General features: G+C 47.9%; 1 protein-coding gene across 4 annotated transcripts in view; it reads right to left on the reverse strand.

Annotated features, from left to right (window-relative positions):
- Window positions 1-16,504, reverse strand: part of EPN2 (epsin 2) — a 99,382-nt gene that overhangs the window by 50,113 nt on the left and 32,765 nt on the right. Inside the window, exons 2-3 of one of the 4 annotated variants that reach the window (XM_010361163.2) lie at window positions 4,015-4,137; window positions 2,377-3,141 (exon numbers count right to left, since the gene is read on the reverse strand). The exons of 1 other annotated variant lie outside the window; for it this stretch is intronic. In XM_010361163.2, coding sequence (XP_010359465.2) covers window positions 2,377-2,971 — 595 coding nt within the window. In that variant the 5' untranslated portion in view covers window positions 2,972-3,141; window positions 4,015-4,137. Of the gene's footprint in view, window positions 1-287; window positions 453-2,376; window positions 3,142-4,014; window positions 4,138-16,504 lie in introns of those variants that run through there. 2 more of the 4 variants (XM_010361164.2, XM_030923452.1) reach the window with 2 other exon arrangements.

Here is a 16,504-nt window from a genome sequence, read left to right on the forward strand (position 1 = left end):
GGAGCATGCGGAGAGCATGGGCCATCACCCCATGCCTTACCCAAAGAACAGCTCCCTGCTAAACCTTTGACAGAACTTCCAGCAAGTGACATGTGATCCTGGGAAGGGAGCACAACCAGGCCACAAGCTCCCAGGAGAGGGGAAGAAAGGGCTCCTGGGGCTGCTGGAGGCCAAACCGCCAGGCCCAGAGGAGACAGGGAGAGAGTTGGCTGTACTGGCACGGCAAGCACACCCCCAGCAAGCTGCCCAGCATTTCTAGTAAGGAAAAAAGCAAACCGCCGTCCCACCTCGGGCTGCGCGGTCACAAGTGAGGCAGGGCTGGGACCAGTCACCATTTGGGCGAGAGGCCAGCCCCAGGTGCGGCAGGAAGGGGTGGCGCTGGCTCAGTGGCTGCAGTTCCTCACTCTGACCCAGCGGGGCCCCTGTGCGGTGCTGGGGGCACAGCGAGGCCTCAGGCGCTGTGGGGCAGGGACACACACACACACACAGAGAGAGACACGCCATTAGAGGGTGCGCAGCAGCCCCTGCAGGAGGTGCAGGCCAAGGTTGCTCGGGGTCAACCCCGCAGCCCACTGCGGTGGAAGCTGTGAAAAGCCCGCTGACCACATTCTGACCCTGAACATGCAGCTCAAGCGTAAGGTCTGAGGGAACCAAAAATGTCAGAGCTGGAACTGTGGCAGTATCATTTAGCCCAGCAGGACCTATGGCTACAGGCCCTGGACTCAGTATGAGGAGGAGGGGTGGATCAAACCAGGTTCCTACACCCCCACTGTCCCACCCCTGCATCTGCAAAGTTCCACAAATTGCTCATGGAACATGAAGCTGTTTCAGCTCCTTGCTTAGTATCCTCTGGCTTCTTGAGAATAATGACTGTGAAAAACACATAAAAAGAATGGCAGCTCCCCTTGGCCTGCATCAAAGCCACAGCCACAGCCATAGGAACAGAGGAAGTGAAGACAGGTTGGGACCAACTCAAGCCACAGGGAGCCTCTCTGGGGGTTGGTGAGAGGGTCCTTGAGAGAAATAAAACAATTTCACTTCTTAAAAGACAATCTTCATTTTTTTGGTGCAACTTAACCCTACGTTGAGGCTTCTGGAGATTAAGGTTAAATTGTTTTCAAGAGGTTTAACCAAGGTCACAACCTTTGCTTAAGCAAAGCAGTTCAAACTAAGAAGGAAAAATGACAACTACATATGGGACACGAATATGTTAACCTGCTCCGAGCTCGGTAATAATTCAGAATTCCTAGAAGCAGGAAATCTGACTTTAATATGCAAATCTCTCATTTAACACATTTCTCAAAATGCCAGTGGTGGCAGTACAATGTCAAATCGAAACCTGCAAAAGCAGGAAATGTTAGTAAATGGTCTGGTAACAGAACACTGACTAAGCAAGGGTTGACTGAGGTCTGTCAAACTACAAATAACTTCCTCTAAAAAAAGTTTTCTGCTATGCTGACATAGTGTTACTAGGGATCTGCACTTTTGTTTCAGCAGCCAGAAGATATAATTTCTACAGCCCCCACCTCCATCCTCACCCTGTCCCCCAAAGGCCACTAGGGCCACCTGTCTCTCTGAGTGTGGGGTCCACAATGTGGCTGGCACAACACTGTGAAAATGGAGAAACACTTGTTGGGGGACCACTTCCAATGAACAGCCAGGATGCCAATGTGGCTCACAGAGACCAGCTTCCATCAGGCCCTGAACTCCACTCGAAACCTCTTCTGACCATAGGACAAAGACCCATATTAACCCAACATGCAAAACTAGAACTAGACCGGCCCCACTCAATGCAGACCCAGCCATGCAACCAAATCACCAGGAACTCTCATTTGCATGTTTGGAAGGGAGGCCTTGTTCACACTAGCAACCGGTACAAGTTTTTTGCTGAAGCAGAATAATACTGAGCCATTCAAGAGACCTGCAGCTCAGTCAGTAGAAAAACATTTAATATGAGATTAAAGAAACAAGATTATCAAGAAAGAGCATTTGCTTCCTCCTGGCTACCAGAGTCAACTCCCCATTGTATGTGCAGCAGGACAACCCTCTTTGCTGCCAGACCCATTCTGACAAGGAAGCAGAAAAGACCTGCCTCTGCCCACCTTCTGCCCAGATGTACAGAATGAGACCCACAGAGTAGCAAAGGGTGTTAGAAACCCCTGAACCAGAGCAGCCAAGGGACTAAAATAAAAGTCCCTTTATAACCAAAACTCAATCCAGACCAAGAACAATTTGCCTGGGCCACCAAAAGCTGGGTACTCAGGACAGGTTCAAGCTCTGCAGTGGTCATCACTCCCTAAGCCCAGGGACACCCACCCCACCTGTCACCCACTGCTGCTGCTCTGGCAAAGGGTGAGAAGCACTTCCATTACTCACAGCCATGGTAGGAGGCCGGGGAACCCCCAGCCTTGCCATACTCCTGCTCCGAGTGGCTGGTGGAGAGGTTGGGCTGGCTGGAGCCTCGCCCAAAAGTGATCTGGTTGCTGCCCATGCCAGTGGCAACCTGGGCCATGCGCTCTTTGGTTTTGAGAGCCTGGGCCCTCTCAGCCTTCAGCCGTTCCTCATCCTTGAGGAGGGCCACCAGTTGCTTTGACTTCTCACGCACATTGATGCCCTGGTCCTTGCCATCTCGGTCAATGTACTGGAAGTCCTTCAGGGTCTGGATGGCGAAGATGTTCTCACGGCACTGCTGAGCCACGCGTTCAGAGCCTGTCTTGATGAGGTAGTCCAGCAGGGTCAGCGCCTTGTACACATGCCGCCAATTCTTGCCATGGTCATTGAGCCGCTTCCACACCATGCTCATGATCTCCGAGAAGGCCACCACATTGTAGGTCAGGTCGGCGATCTCGGTCATCAGAGAACTGGATGGTCCCCACGGGTCATTGGAGGTGGCTTCCCGGACTTTGATTTCTGCCTCCGAGTAATTGTTCACAATGTTTTTCATCTGCCGTCTGATAGACGAAGTCGTCATTTTTATTTTCTTTGTTATAAGTTTAAAGCCCTTCAAAGAGAGAAACTTTCCTGTCCTTGGTAAGTGCGCACCCTATGAAGGTTCAGTTTCCGTAATCAAGCTGGAGTAAGATCCCTGAACGGTCATTTCCTCCTTTGGAGCCTCAGATTCGAAAAGCTGGAAGCCATGACCTAGAGAAAGAGAAAACCCACTCCACTGCGACGTAAGCCCCCTGTGAGGGTGGGAGACTGGTCCAGCAGCAGGTACTGGGTAAAACTGGGGAGCTGAGTGGACATACCCAGCCTCCTCAGGATGAACCCAAGATAAAATCAGTATTACCAGTTAACAATGAATAAAATTTACACTCAAGTTTAAGCCTTTAGGAGAAAGGAAGTAAACATCATGACTATTGCTCTATTTTCAAAACGCTTCCACTGGAATGGCTATTTTATGGGTTGTCTTTTCACTGCCTGGCAAAAGTCAGTTGTGGAAGAATCGGAAATGCTGGGGGAAGCTGATCTTGGCAGATTTAAAATTATGTGTGAGACCAGATATGGTGGCTCACACCTGTAATCCCAGCACTTTGCGAAGCTGAAATGGGAGGATTACTTGAGGCTAGCTTGGTCAAAAGAGCAATACCCCCATCTCTATTTTTTTTTTAAGTTTATTTAAATTAAAAAAAAATACACATTATGACAAGAAAGAGACTAATTTCAGGTCTACCTTAACTCAAAAATGTCTGTCAATACCTTCAAAACTGCTTTGGTCCATTGTGCTTCCGAATGTCCAGAAAATTCTCCTTGACAATCACTTTTCGCCTGACCTTCCCTGCTCAAGAATTTATAAAGATTCCTAACAGCTCTTCTAGAAAAAGGATAAAGACCTCCACTTGGCTTTCAGAAGCCTCCAGCATCTGGCCCAAGCTAATACAGCCTTAAAACTAATCTGGTTATAGCCCAGCCCCTCATTTCACAAAGAAAACTGAGACCCCTGGCTAGCCTTTAACTCGCTCCAACCAAACACATCAACTATCCCCTCTCTTCCTCCAGATAACACTCACTTACCAGGCTACAGTGAGGTCCACATCTGTGACATGAGGCTCCTGTCCACAAGTTTGGTAACCTTCATCTGCCTCATCACCAGCGAGCACCCAGCACTTAGCACTGTGCCCAACACAGAAATGAACACTGTTAAATAAATAAATGTTACAGGTTAAAAACAGAGTCCCTGCCCTCAAGAAGGCCACAGTCTGGCAGGGGATGAAAGTTCCTTACCTATAAAATGGGAAAACTGAGTCCCTAGAAGTCTCCAGGGATTGCCCCAGGTAGATTAGGACAGCTAGGGCCCGGATAGGAAGCAAGGGGCTCCACCCACCATCCTGACTACCTGCTCGGCTGTCCCCCCAAACCCTCAGGGGAAGGATTATTTTTCCCACTATACAAGTGAGGAACCTGAGGCCTGGAATCACATGGTCAGCTGACTAAGGTCACTCCAGGCCCAGAACCTGCACCTCCCTTTCCTCCTGTGGTGGTCTTTACTCTCCAGATGTTTCTGCCACAGAAACAACAGGTAGCTCCTACCTTCCTCATCTAAAGCCCCAGATGGGTAAGGGGCACATCAAAAAAACAAGTAAACAAAAGGTGGCAGAAGCAAGGAAAAGCCACAGGAAATGCAATGACTACTCATCACAATCACACAAAAAGGAGGGTTTGCTATTGTGAAATATGTATTTGGTCTTCATCCCTGTCACTTGGCAGGGATTCCAAACCTAAAATCCTCAGAATCTCCACAGTGATGTCTTTTTGCATGTGAATGATTGACTGAGGGCTGGCAGTCCCTAGGCAACTTCAGGATGGGGCTGGTCACCAGAAAGACCAAGGCATTATCAGTCCCGGGAAGGGGAGAGGGACTGAAGATTATCACCAATGGCCAATCATTTAGTCCATCATGTCTCCATAATGAAGCCTCCATAAAAAGACATAAGGACAGGCTCAGGAAGCTTCTGGATGGCTGAACACACGAAGGTTCCTGAAGGGTGACACCGAGGTATGGCATGGAAGCTCCGCATCCTTCTCCCCGACCTGGCCTATGCATCTCTTCATCTGTATCCTTTGTAATATCCTTTATAATACATAGATAAATACAAGTTTATTTCCCTGAGTTATGTGAGCCACTCTACCAAATTAACGGAACCCAAAGAAGGGGTCTCAACTTGAAGCTGGTTGGTCAGAAGTTCCAAAGGCCTGGACTTGCACTGCTGGGAAGGAGGGAGTGGTCTTGTGGGACTAGGCCCTCAACATGTGGGATCCGAAGCTATCTCCAAGTAAATATCAGAGTAGAACTGAAGGATACCTAGCTGGTGTCCTGCAAAACTGACTGCTTGCTTGTTACGTGGGGAGAAAGTTACAGAAGTCTTCTGTACTGATTGGTGTTTAGTGTTAAATGAGAAAATAGGAAAAAGCACTTTGTATGATCTTCCACACACAAAAAGGGGGCAGGTCGTAAAATTTCGCCCTGGTAATAACCCATACATCTGCTCTGGCCAAGGAGACCTTCTCTCCACCCTCAAATATGTCAAGGAATCTGACTCTATCTGAAGTCACAGAACAGGGCTTCAGCTAAAACCAGGCATATTCTGCAAAGGACCAGGGATAAAAACTTTTTCACGGTGGCCTGCACATTTGATGTAATTAGGTTTTTCATTCATGATGCAACATTTACTGCTGGCAAAGATACGACGGGCCTCACAAAGAAAAAAACAAAAGAACATTTTAATTTTTAATGAATATTTCCCAGCTTAAAGGGCAAATGTGTCAAAATCAGTAGTAGTAGTAATGATCAGAGGTACTTAATGTTCAGGAGCCTTACAATGTGCCAGGGACCATCAGACCCTTCTATTTGTTGTTCCATTTGATGTAGAGCAGGTATGACTCTTTAGCTTCTCAGAGAAGTGGGCAGAGCTAGGATTCACCACTGACGAAGACTTTGGCTGGGCATGGTGGCTCACACCTGTAATCCTAGCACTTTGGGAGGCCCAGGCAGGCAGACTGCCTGAGCTCAGGAGTTCAAGACCAGCCTGGGCAACACGGCGAAACCCTGTGGTGGTACACATCTGTAATCCCAGCTCACTCAGGAGGCTGAGGCACAAGAACTGCTTGAGCCTGAGAGGCGGAGGTTGTAGTGAGCCAAGAGCACACCACTGCACTCCAGCCTGGGCAACAGAGTGAGACCCTGTCTCAAAAAAAAAAAAAAAAAAAAAAAAAAGGAAAGAAAAAAAGAGGACTTCAGCCACCTCCTTCCCAGTAAAATGGTATCAAATGGTTGAGAATGTCCTAAGGAAAAAAAAAAGAACACTTTCCTAAGTGAGAAACAATGCCCTGGGCTCTGCTGCCCTCCCCTATCTGGTGACCTTGTAGGTGGAACTGGAAGACCTCCAGCTGGGCCCAGTGTCCTCCCAGGGAGGCTGTGAGGCCCAGTCAGGGCTCCCAATGAGCCTCCGAGACCTTTGGCAGCAAAGAAAAGGCAGTGATTCCTGTGAGCAAGGGCCGAGGTGTCGCTGCCCTCCCAGACAGAAGCTGGGAAAGGAACTCCAAACAATTAAGAAACGGGGGCTGTTGACCAAGGCAGGGGTTTTCTCTAACAGACTAACTTGCAAGGACATCTGTTGATGGTCTCTGAAATACTTAAACTTCAAGAAAAAGGAAAAAGCTAATAAAATACTGATTATAGTCAAAAAAACAAAATAAGGCCTATATAATTTGTGTGGCTGCCTGTTATTTTCTTAAAGCTGATAGACAGGAACAGCTTTCAGCACAGGCGGATGGTGAGAAGTGAGAGGTATGGAGCTAAGAAATCCTCACTAGGGCCTGGCGCGGCGGCTCACGCCTGTAATCCCAGCACTTTGGCAGGCCGATGCAGGAGGATCACTTGAGGCCAGGAGTTCAGCAACAGCCTGGCCAACATGGCAAAACTCTGTCTTTTCTAAAACTACAAAAATTAGCCAGGTGTGGTGGTGCACACCTGGAATCCCAGCTACTTGGGTGGCTGAGGCATGAGAATCACTTGAACCCAGGAGGCAGAGGTTGGAGTGAGTTGAGATGGCGCCACTGCACTCCAGCCTGGGTGACAGAGCGAGACTCTGACTCAAAAGAGAAAAACAAAAAGAAATCTTCATGATATGGTTTGGCTGAGTCCCCAACCAAATCTCAACTTGAATTGTGTCTCCCAGAATTCCCATGTGTTGTGGAAGGGACCCAGGGGAAGTAACCGAATTATGGGGACCAGTCTTCTCCGTGCTATTCCTGTGATAGTAAATAAGTCTCACAAGATCTGATGGGTTTATCAGGGGTTTCTACTTTTGCTTCTTCCTCATTTTTCTCTTGCTGCTGCCATGTAAGAAGTGCCTTTCACCTCCTGCCATGATTCTGAGGCCTCCCCAACCATGTGGAACTATAAGTCCAATTAAATCTCCTTTTCTTCCCAGTCTCGGGTATGTCTTTATTAGCAGTGTGAAAACAGACTGATACACCTCACTAGGGCCAGGTGTGGTGGCTCATGTCTGTAATCCCAGCACTTTGGGAAGCCGAAGTGGGCAGATCACTTGAGCTCAGGAGTTCAAGACCAACCTGGGCAACATGGCGAGATCCCGTCTCTAAAAAAAATAAATAAATAAACAAACAAATAAATAAGTCTTACTAGGAAAAAAGTCACTGGAGGCTTTTGTGGGTTTTTTTTTTTTTTTTTTTGAGATAGAGTCTTGCTCTGTCGCCCATACTGGAGTGCAGAGGCGCAATCTCGGCTCACTGCAAGCTCCGCCTCTCTGGTCCACACCATTCTCCTGCCTCAGCCTGTAGCTGGGACTACAGGCACCCACCACCATGCCCGGCTGATTTTTTTGTATTTTTAGTCGAGACGGGGTTTCACCATGTTAGCCAGGATGGTCTCAATCTCCTGACCTTGTGATCCACCAGCCTCAGCCTCCCAGAGTGCTGGGATTACAGGCGTCAGCTACTGCGCCCAGCTGAGGCTTTTCATTTTCCAGGCCAACTGGGCTACGTACCTCACCTAAGCAATACTTTGGAGGCCGAAACTAATGATTCCAACCGTAAAACAGTCCATGATGCTTGGGCCATGAGGCAGGACTCTAGCAGTGCCAGTGGGCACAAAGCTCTAGCTATTCCAGCTGAACATCTGGACTTCCATTACTTTGCCACACTTGCCCTTGTATACCTCAGGTCCCCATTTTTCACTGTTTCCCCACAACCACAGGACTGGCTTTAAACATTTAAACATCTCCTCTCCCAGCAAACATCTGCCATGAGTCCATCCCAGGAGCAAGCTCCAAGCTCCAAACATCATATACCACCCGCCACAGCATAACCTGTTATTTATCTCTTTTTTTTTTGAGACAGAGTCTCGCCCTGTTGCCCAGGCTGGAGTGCAGTGGCGCAATCTCGGCTCACTGCAACCTCTGCCTCTCAGGTTCGTGCAATCCTGGTGCCCCAGCCACCCAAGTAGCTGGGATTATAGGTGCACATCCAGCTAAGTTTTGTGTTTTTAGTAGAGACAGGGTTTCACCATGTTGGCCAGGCTGGCCTTGAACTTCTGACCTCAAGTGATCCACCTGCCTCGGCCTCCCAAAGTGCTGAGATGACAGGCGTGAGCCAACCACGCCCGGGCACATTCTATTATTTCTAGAATCTGAGTTTTGATTTGTTCTCACTCTTTTTCGCAGTTTGCACGCTCCACTTTCCAAACTTTCCTCCTCAATTTTCCAGTTTTCTTGTTTCCAGCTTGTTGAGACTGAACTAATGCACATGCAAATGCAACTAAAACAGGATCATTTGTTACCTTCTGGGCTCCTCACTCAAACCTGAGGAAGTGTGTGATTAGCTCACAATCATTTCTTAAGAACCTCCAGGCCAGATATGGATGTTAGAGGTGGAGGCGGGAGGGTTGTCAAAACAAGGAAAAACAACATTAAACTCTATTAAAACTTTAAACCCAATATAGCAAAAAACAAAACAAAACAAAACAAAAAATTACTCTCATAAATTACATACTGACAATTGAAAGGATCCTCAGTAACTAGAAATGCCTTTAGAAATCCAGTTCTAGCCAGGCGCGGTGGCTCAAGCCTGTAATCCCAGCACTTTGGGAGGCCGAGACAGGCGGATCACGAGGTCAGGAGATTAAGACCATTCTGGCTAACCTGGTGAAATCCCGTCTCTACTAAAAATACAAAAAACTAGCCGGGGCGAGGTGGCGGGCGCCTGTAGTCCCAGTTACTCTGGAGGCTGAGGCAGGAGAATGGCGTGAACCCGGGAGGCGGAGCTTGCAGTGAGCTGAGATCCGGCCACTGCACTCCAGCCCGGGCGACAGAGCAAAACTCCGTCTCAAAAAAAAAAAAGAAATCCAGTTCTATCATCATATCAGGTATTACCTAGAACTATTTGATGCTAACTGATAAATGAAGTACATGAACTTATACAATTCTGTCAAAACTTTAAACATTTTTGAATGAAGACAGCAAGATGTAAAGTGGGATTCATTATTCAAGGCAAACAAACCTTTCTGTGCCTTCCAAGAGAGCTGTCACAGGGATAGGGCCAGGTGCAGTGGCTCACGCCTATAATCCCAGCACTTTGGGAGGCCAAGGCAGGAGGATCACTTGAGCCCAGGAGTTCAAGACTAGTCTGGACAACATGGTGAGACCTCATCTCTACAAAAATTTTTTAAAAAAAAAATTTTTTTTTTTTTTTTTTAATTAGCTGGGCATGGTGGCGCACATCTGCAGTCCCAGCTACTCAGGAGACTGAGATGGGAGAATTGCTTGAGCCCAGGAGATGGAGGCTACAGTGGCCCATGATAATGCCACTGCACTCCAGCCTGGGTGACAGAGCAACTTTGTCTCATAACAAACAAAAAAACAAACAAACAAAAAAACAGGCTGAGCAGGCCCACAGAATGGCCACTTTATTCACGGGATGAGATGACCAGGCAGACGCTCCTGGTCACCACCACACCTTCCTCACTCCAGCCCTAGCCCTAAAAACTTGTTTTGAAATTGTATTAATTAATAAGTCATTTTACTAAGAAATAAGGATGCTGACGCACGTTAGATAACAATTGTTAACCACACAGAGTCAATAAAATTCCAACAAACAGCCAAGAAACTAAATGTTTGAGGTGGCCTGGGGAAGTAGCACCATGAGCAATGCAGAAATCATCAGGCCTTCTGAAATGCCCTGGGAGCTTCAGAGCCTCCATATTAAAAGCCATATCTACTCAATATGAAAGGGAATACTCATTTTTCTACAGTTAGTCCCCAGAAGTAGGTAAGGTTCTTTAAACCAAATATTTTATTTCCATTCTGAAAACTGAATCGTTAGTTTTGCATATGCAACAACAATAATCCCCCTCTTCTTGGAAAGAGTACTTCAGTCATCCTTGTGGAACTGGCCAGGAGTAGGCCCAGGACTCAGAACAAGCCAATTAAAGTCCCACAGTTCCCCCACCTAGCAGCTAGATCAGTGATATGTTAAGAATCCAGACTGGACCATTTGTAGACCCCTCTGGATAGTTCCTAAAACTTCTGGGAAACCAGCAGGGTTGCTAAGCTGCTGGAACACACCCCAGGGGCAGAATCAGAGTTTACCTATGATTGAAGTAGCCACAGAAGAAAGCAAGAAGCCAAGGACAGGAGAAGGCACAAGACATAACAGCATGTGGTCTGTACCTCTAGGTCTACCTGTGCATGAAGCCATTTATCCCCTGGAATTCTCACGCTGTAACCTACAGCAACGTGTGCTTTTGACACCTCCAACTGCAAACCCTGTGCACGAAGCACCTGAGAGAACCAGAGGTAGAAAGGCAGCAACAGCCAAACAACAAAAGGACAGAGCATGGGCCCTTCCCTGAACCTCCAATAGGGCCTCAAGTAGGAGTGCAGAGACATCAGCCAGGCTCTCCCCAGCCACAGGTGACCCAGACCAACCAAGGAAGAACCGCATCCTTCCCAGGAGGGCTCGGCACTCCCTGTGAATGAGGCACCCCCAACCAATGTCTGGGAACATCTGCTCTTTGTTGAGAGTGACTCATGACAGGAACGATAAAATAACAGCTGGATCGTCATACATGCAGGGGACAAGCTAGGGGAAAAATTTCTGGCATAGCTGAAAACACAGAATTCAAATGAGAGTAGAGACTGGAAAGAAACTAAACAAAACAGCAAACAGAACAAAACCGGAAAAAAACAATTCCAAGGCTAGGGTTATGCCCCAGGAGGTAAGAAGTACTCCATAAAAATGTGCTCCAAAGGCTTGAAGAGCTGGGTGGGGAAATTCTTTGCAAATCTAGAGTTCCCTATTATGAGAGACAGAGGCTTTTCACAGTTCCAAATAGCACAGGTGGGTCTGTGGTGAAGGCACACATCTCTGTACCCCGTGCCTCTGTGCCACCAAGGTGTGGCTGATCGTGTGCTGACAGAAAGATGCTCACCTTTCAGTTGGGGTCTATATCAAGTCCCTAAGGAAACTATGGGGAGCGGCTTTTCAGCAGCCATCACTGAAGATCAAGCTCGGCTGTCAAGGAGCTGTCTCTCCACTGCCCTCCCCAAACCTAACGATCACAGGTCAATCAACATTGTGAAAACCCAGTCCCAGGCCAGGTGCGGTGGCTCACGCCTGTAATCCCAGCACTTTGGGAGGCCGAGGCGGGCAGATCACGAGGTCAGGAGATGGAGACCATCCTGGCTAACACGGTGAAACCCCGTCTCTACTAAAAATACAAAAAAATTAGCCGGGCATGGTGGTGGGCGCCTGTAGTCCCAGCTATTTGGGAGGCTGGGCAGGAGAATGGCGTGAACCCGGGAGGAGGAGCTTGCAGTGAGCCGAGATCACGCCACTGAACTCCAGCCTGGGCGGGCAGAGCGAGACTCCATCTCAAAAAAAAAAAAAAAAGAAAAGAAAAGAAAGAAAAAGAAAACCCAGTCCCAATCAATAAATATGGGTGAATTAATTGACCTGAACATCTTCACCTCAGATGGCAGCTCCACCTATGTATGTCTGGCAGCCTCCTATGTTTCTACGTGTACTTTGTTTTTCTAAAAGCAGATGACAGAGAATGCTTGGGAAAGGGGTACACCCCACCTTTCCCACAGTGTTCCATCAGTGTGGTCCATCAACCAGATATATCAGAACTTCCTGGGAGTCTGTTCAAAAACCCAGTCATTCTGGGGGCAGAGCTAAGGGGCTGCCACTCTCTTAACAAGCCCCCATGGTGATTTCTAGGCATGCTGAAGTCAGTGTCATGGTGTCCACTGCAGGACACTTGAACGTGTGCAATACTCCACAATCCTCAATTCACTGGCTTTATCTTTCCTGAGGTACAGTCCATGAGTGAGGATACATCTCCATCTTCCTACCGGACAAAAGAGTACAACGATCATTACAAGGAGGCCCAGTTGGGGTAACTGAGACCACAGATCACTTGACCAAACCACACGGGCTCTCCGGAAGACAACAGGCCAGTTAGGACAATATGGACAGTGCCACATTCTTTTCAACAGTCATCATTTCAGCCAAAAGAGAAAAGACTATTATAACTATGTTTCAGCCATGCTGGCAACAACTTAAAGTCTAATAACTGTTGCTCATCCCGTAGAGAAATGAAAAGAAAAAAATCCTTTATTTCCCTCATACCAGAAAAACAGTGAGACATCATCTTCATCATCTTCACTAACTGAAGGTGGCCTCTTGTTGGTTAGAGAAATCAAATTTTATATCAGCTGGGCAGGGTGCTACACTCTTGTAGTCCCAGCTACTCAGAAGGCTGAGGCAGGAGGATCACTTGAGCCCAGGAGTTCAAATCTAGCCTAGGCAACCTAGCAAGACCCTGTCTAAAAATGAATAGGTTTTTTTTTTTTTTAATAAAAAATTTATCAGTCTCCAAAAAGTGGGCTAAAAAAACCTTTACACTCACATACTTAAAGAATTTTGAAGAAAAACAAACATTTCAGACTTGACTTCTAGATGGTGGAGCAGGAAAAGGTAAACTGCCCATGTGCTTACTTGTCTCCCCTGGCACTTGCTTCTAAGGAAGAAAGATTCCTGCAGGTGTCAGTTAACCTACTGCCAGGAGGGAGCCAGGAAGGGCTGACTGCATAGGAAGAACCAACCCCTAAGCTGATCCACGCCACCCTCCCGGGGAGTAGGAGGTCCTCCCTCAAGAAGCCAACTAGGCAGCTTCTCCCAGGATCTGAGAGTCACTGAAACAGATACAGCAGAGCTCAAATTAGATGTCACTTGGCCTCCTAGAACTTGATATGTACTTAATTTTCTAAAAGCAGAAATCAAGTATCAAAACATATACAAGGAATTTAATTTCTTATCAACATGCCCCTACTATTTAGTCTCTGGGAGGAGCAGCTTTTGAGTGCAGACTACACAGGCAGGTGGGGAAATGCAGTCTTTCTAAAGACTGTGTGAAGAAAAGATGGGGTCTGGAGACCTGGTTTTGGCTGTTCCTGCCAATCCAGGAAAACAGGGATATGGCAAGCAGTTGTACCTCCCCCTCAGTGTACAGGATCAAACACTGTGACTGCACAAAGGGCAGACAGCAACACTTCATAAAGGCATATGAGAATTCCTGAATGCTCCCCTACCTCTTCTATTCCTCAAAGCAGTCTTACAAATAACCAAATTATGAACAGCATTCTTTTAAAAATCATGCCAAAATGCAAATAACGTGATGTGGCAGAGAGAGGAGATGGGAATCCAGGGGCCCAGGGTCAATGCTGTGACCGCGCTGTGGCACCAAGACGCCAGTACCCAGGGTCCTTGCTTCTAAAACCAGATGCTCACCCCAAACCCTTCAGTCCCAAAGGCCCCCATTCTGACCAGTGATTCAATTCCTTGCCATCTCCATGGTGTTATGAGAAACCCAAGCCTCCGATCAGCCCAGCCATAGGTCACCAACTGAGGGAGTGGAATCCCAGCCACAGCCAAGCAGCACATGTTTTTGTTAGCCTGTGGGCAAAAAAGTAGCACTTCCCTTCAGGCTTTGGAAATGTGAAAAGCAACCTTCAGAACCCTTCCCTCCCCTGAGGATGGCCGCTGTGATCCTTACTTAGGCAGAGACTCCCCGTTTCTAACACACTGTGGCTCTGCTAGAGAAAACACTGGCTGATGGGAGACAATGAAGTCAACCGGAGACTGGACACAGCGAACGGGAGCCTTTAATGGCTACTCAGCCCCACCGCACAAGACAGGCCGAGCTATGGATTACCATTTGATCAGTATAATTTTCCAGCTTGAGACATCTGAAAAACATGCAGAGCTGCATGGGAAAATCTACATTCCCATGATCTCGTGCTTAATTTAGACCTGGCTGGTGGATGTGGTGGTGCTAACTGCTAGGCTGTAGCCAGCCATCTCACGAGGAGCCTGCGAGAGTGTGGAAGGAGGGGCAGTGGATCCCCTCAGGCAGGGCCTGCTGACTTCTGGTTTCAGGCACAGTAGTGACGTAAAGTATTTTCTCAAAGAGAGCTCCAGAGGCTGGCCAAAGAACAAGTATTTTTACACTGTGCATGTACAAGTGCAAGACCACAGCTGCAAGAAAAACAAGCGGTTTGCTCACCTCTGCCCTCCCATCTGTGCCTCCAGGAGGTCACACCTGACTTCCCACAGCAGCTTGGGAGGAACAAGGCAGATTTCGGAGGTAGTTACTTGCAGAGACTGGTGGCATTGATGGTTGATGTCCGCTGAGCCTCATCTGAGCAGTACTGTGAGATGGGTGGTGAGTCAGGGTCTTAAGAGACCACAAGAGCAGGCTCACCTCAGCTGAAGCTCAAAGGATGAGCCCCTTCATCCCAGAGGTGGGCCCTGAGGGGTTAACTCTTTATGTGTCACTCACATGCTGCACTCTCGTTTCTGGTCACTTTCCCTATGACCGGAACCGGCTCCTGCCTTGCACTCTACCCACCTGCCATTTCCCCCACCTAGCATCTGTCCTCTATCTGTCACTAGACTGGCTCCTTGTCACTCAGATCGCATGGCCTCCTCAGAACCCATCAGGCACTCTCTATCAATGTCACCAGCTGTCTTCTGGAACAGGGCCCCTCCTCTATCTGACATTTCTTACATGCCTGTTTTATCTGTTTCTCTCCTGCCCCCACACCACCCCTCTGAGAGCAGGGCCCAGCCTGTCTCTTTGCCACTCTCTAGAACAGTGCCTGGCACACACTGAACCCTCAACAAACACCTTCCATGTGACACAGAAGCAAAAAACAAGAACATTGTTAAAGATACCCATTATCTCGCCACTCAGAGACTGCCAGAGTTCACACCTTGAGGCTGTTCTCCCAGTTCCTGTTTCCCTTTTGGTCTCCATCTCTTGAGTTAAAGGGCAGCTGCTGTATTGTCTGCCTAACAATAAACTGCCTGGGAACAGGAACAGCCCTACCGGTGCTTAACACATGCTCCGCACGAACCAGCACCTGCCAAAGCCCCGGCACCACGGGGCCTGAGAATCCACTGGATGCCTCTTACAGCTGGACTCAGGAGCAACACCAGGAGCCTGGGCAGCAGCCTAGGGCTGAAATATGTGGTTCTCACTCCGGCCACAGGGATTATGTCCTGCCTTTCCAGCTGCATGGTCTGAGGCAAGCTGAGCTTTCCTGAGCCTCTGTTTCCACACCTCTCAAATGGAGGTAACAGGTGCTGCTCAGCGTGGCTGTGAGGGTTGGTAAGAGTAGGACTGGCAAATAAGAGGTGTCCAAATACCTGCCTCCTTTCCCATGTCCTGCCAAGGTGCATATGTCTACAGGGATGTTTCTCAGCAGGTTATTGAGGACAGCTCGGCAGGAGATGAAAGCCCACAGAAGCATCCCCATGAGAAGACACTGGGTGGGAATCACCTACCAGAAGAGTGGGTGGCATTGTCTACTACAAGCATCTCTCTCCAGACTATACACACAACCTGTTTAAAACCATCACCAATCTTGCTTGTTCTTCTCCTCTACAGCTGGCATTTCCAAGCAAAGTTTCAGATGGTTCTTTGATACTAGTAACAGAACAGAATTAAAAGAGCAGTAAGAAACAGAAGAGGCTCTCTAAAAGAGGCTAGTGAATACTAACTGAGCAGGTCACATGTGTCCACTGATTGAATCTTCGTAACAATCCTATAGAGGAGTGATTCTTCTTATTCATATCTTACAGAGGAGGAAAGTAAGGTAAAGAGAAGCTAAGTAACTGACCCAAGGCCGCACTACCAGCAACTGGTGTGACTAGGATTTGCTCTCAGACTCTGACTTCTGATCCCATCCTCTTCATCCCTATTCTTATTCTCATTCTTTGTAGCTTTAGACAAATTCAGTGCTCAAAATCGTGAGAACAAGAAACTTTCCTTTGCTGAATCTGCAGGCCTAGAAAGGTACCTCTTGTCTAGATGTTTGAGGCCAAAAGACAGCATGGAAACAACTGTTTTCCGACCTCATGTTCTGTGAGCCGTAAGAGATTCTTTCCCCAGCCTCTCACCAAGTCAAGCGAGCAGGAG

This window comes from Rhinopithecus roxellana, chromosome 19 (genome assembly GCF_007565055.1).
Source record: "Rhinopithecus roxellana isolate Shanxi Qingling chromosome 19, ASM756505v1, whole genome shotgun sequence".
NCBI classification, from domain to species: Eukaryota; Metazoa; Chordata; class Mammalia; order Primates; family Cercopithecidae; genus Rhinopithecus; species Rhinopithecus roxellana.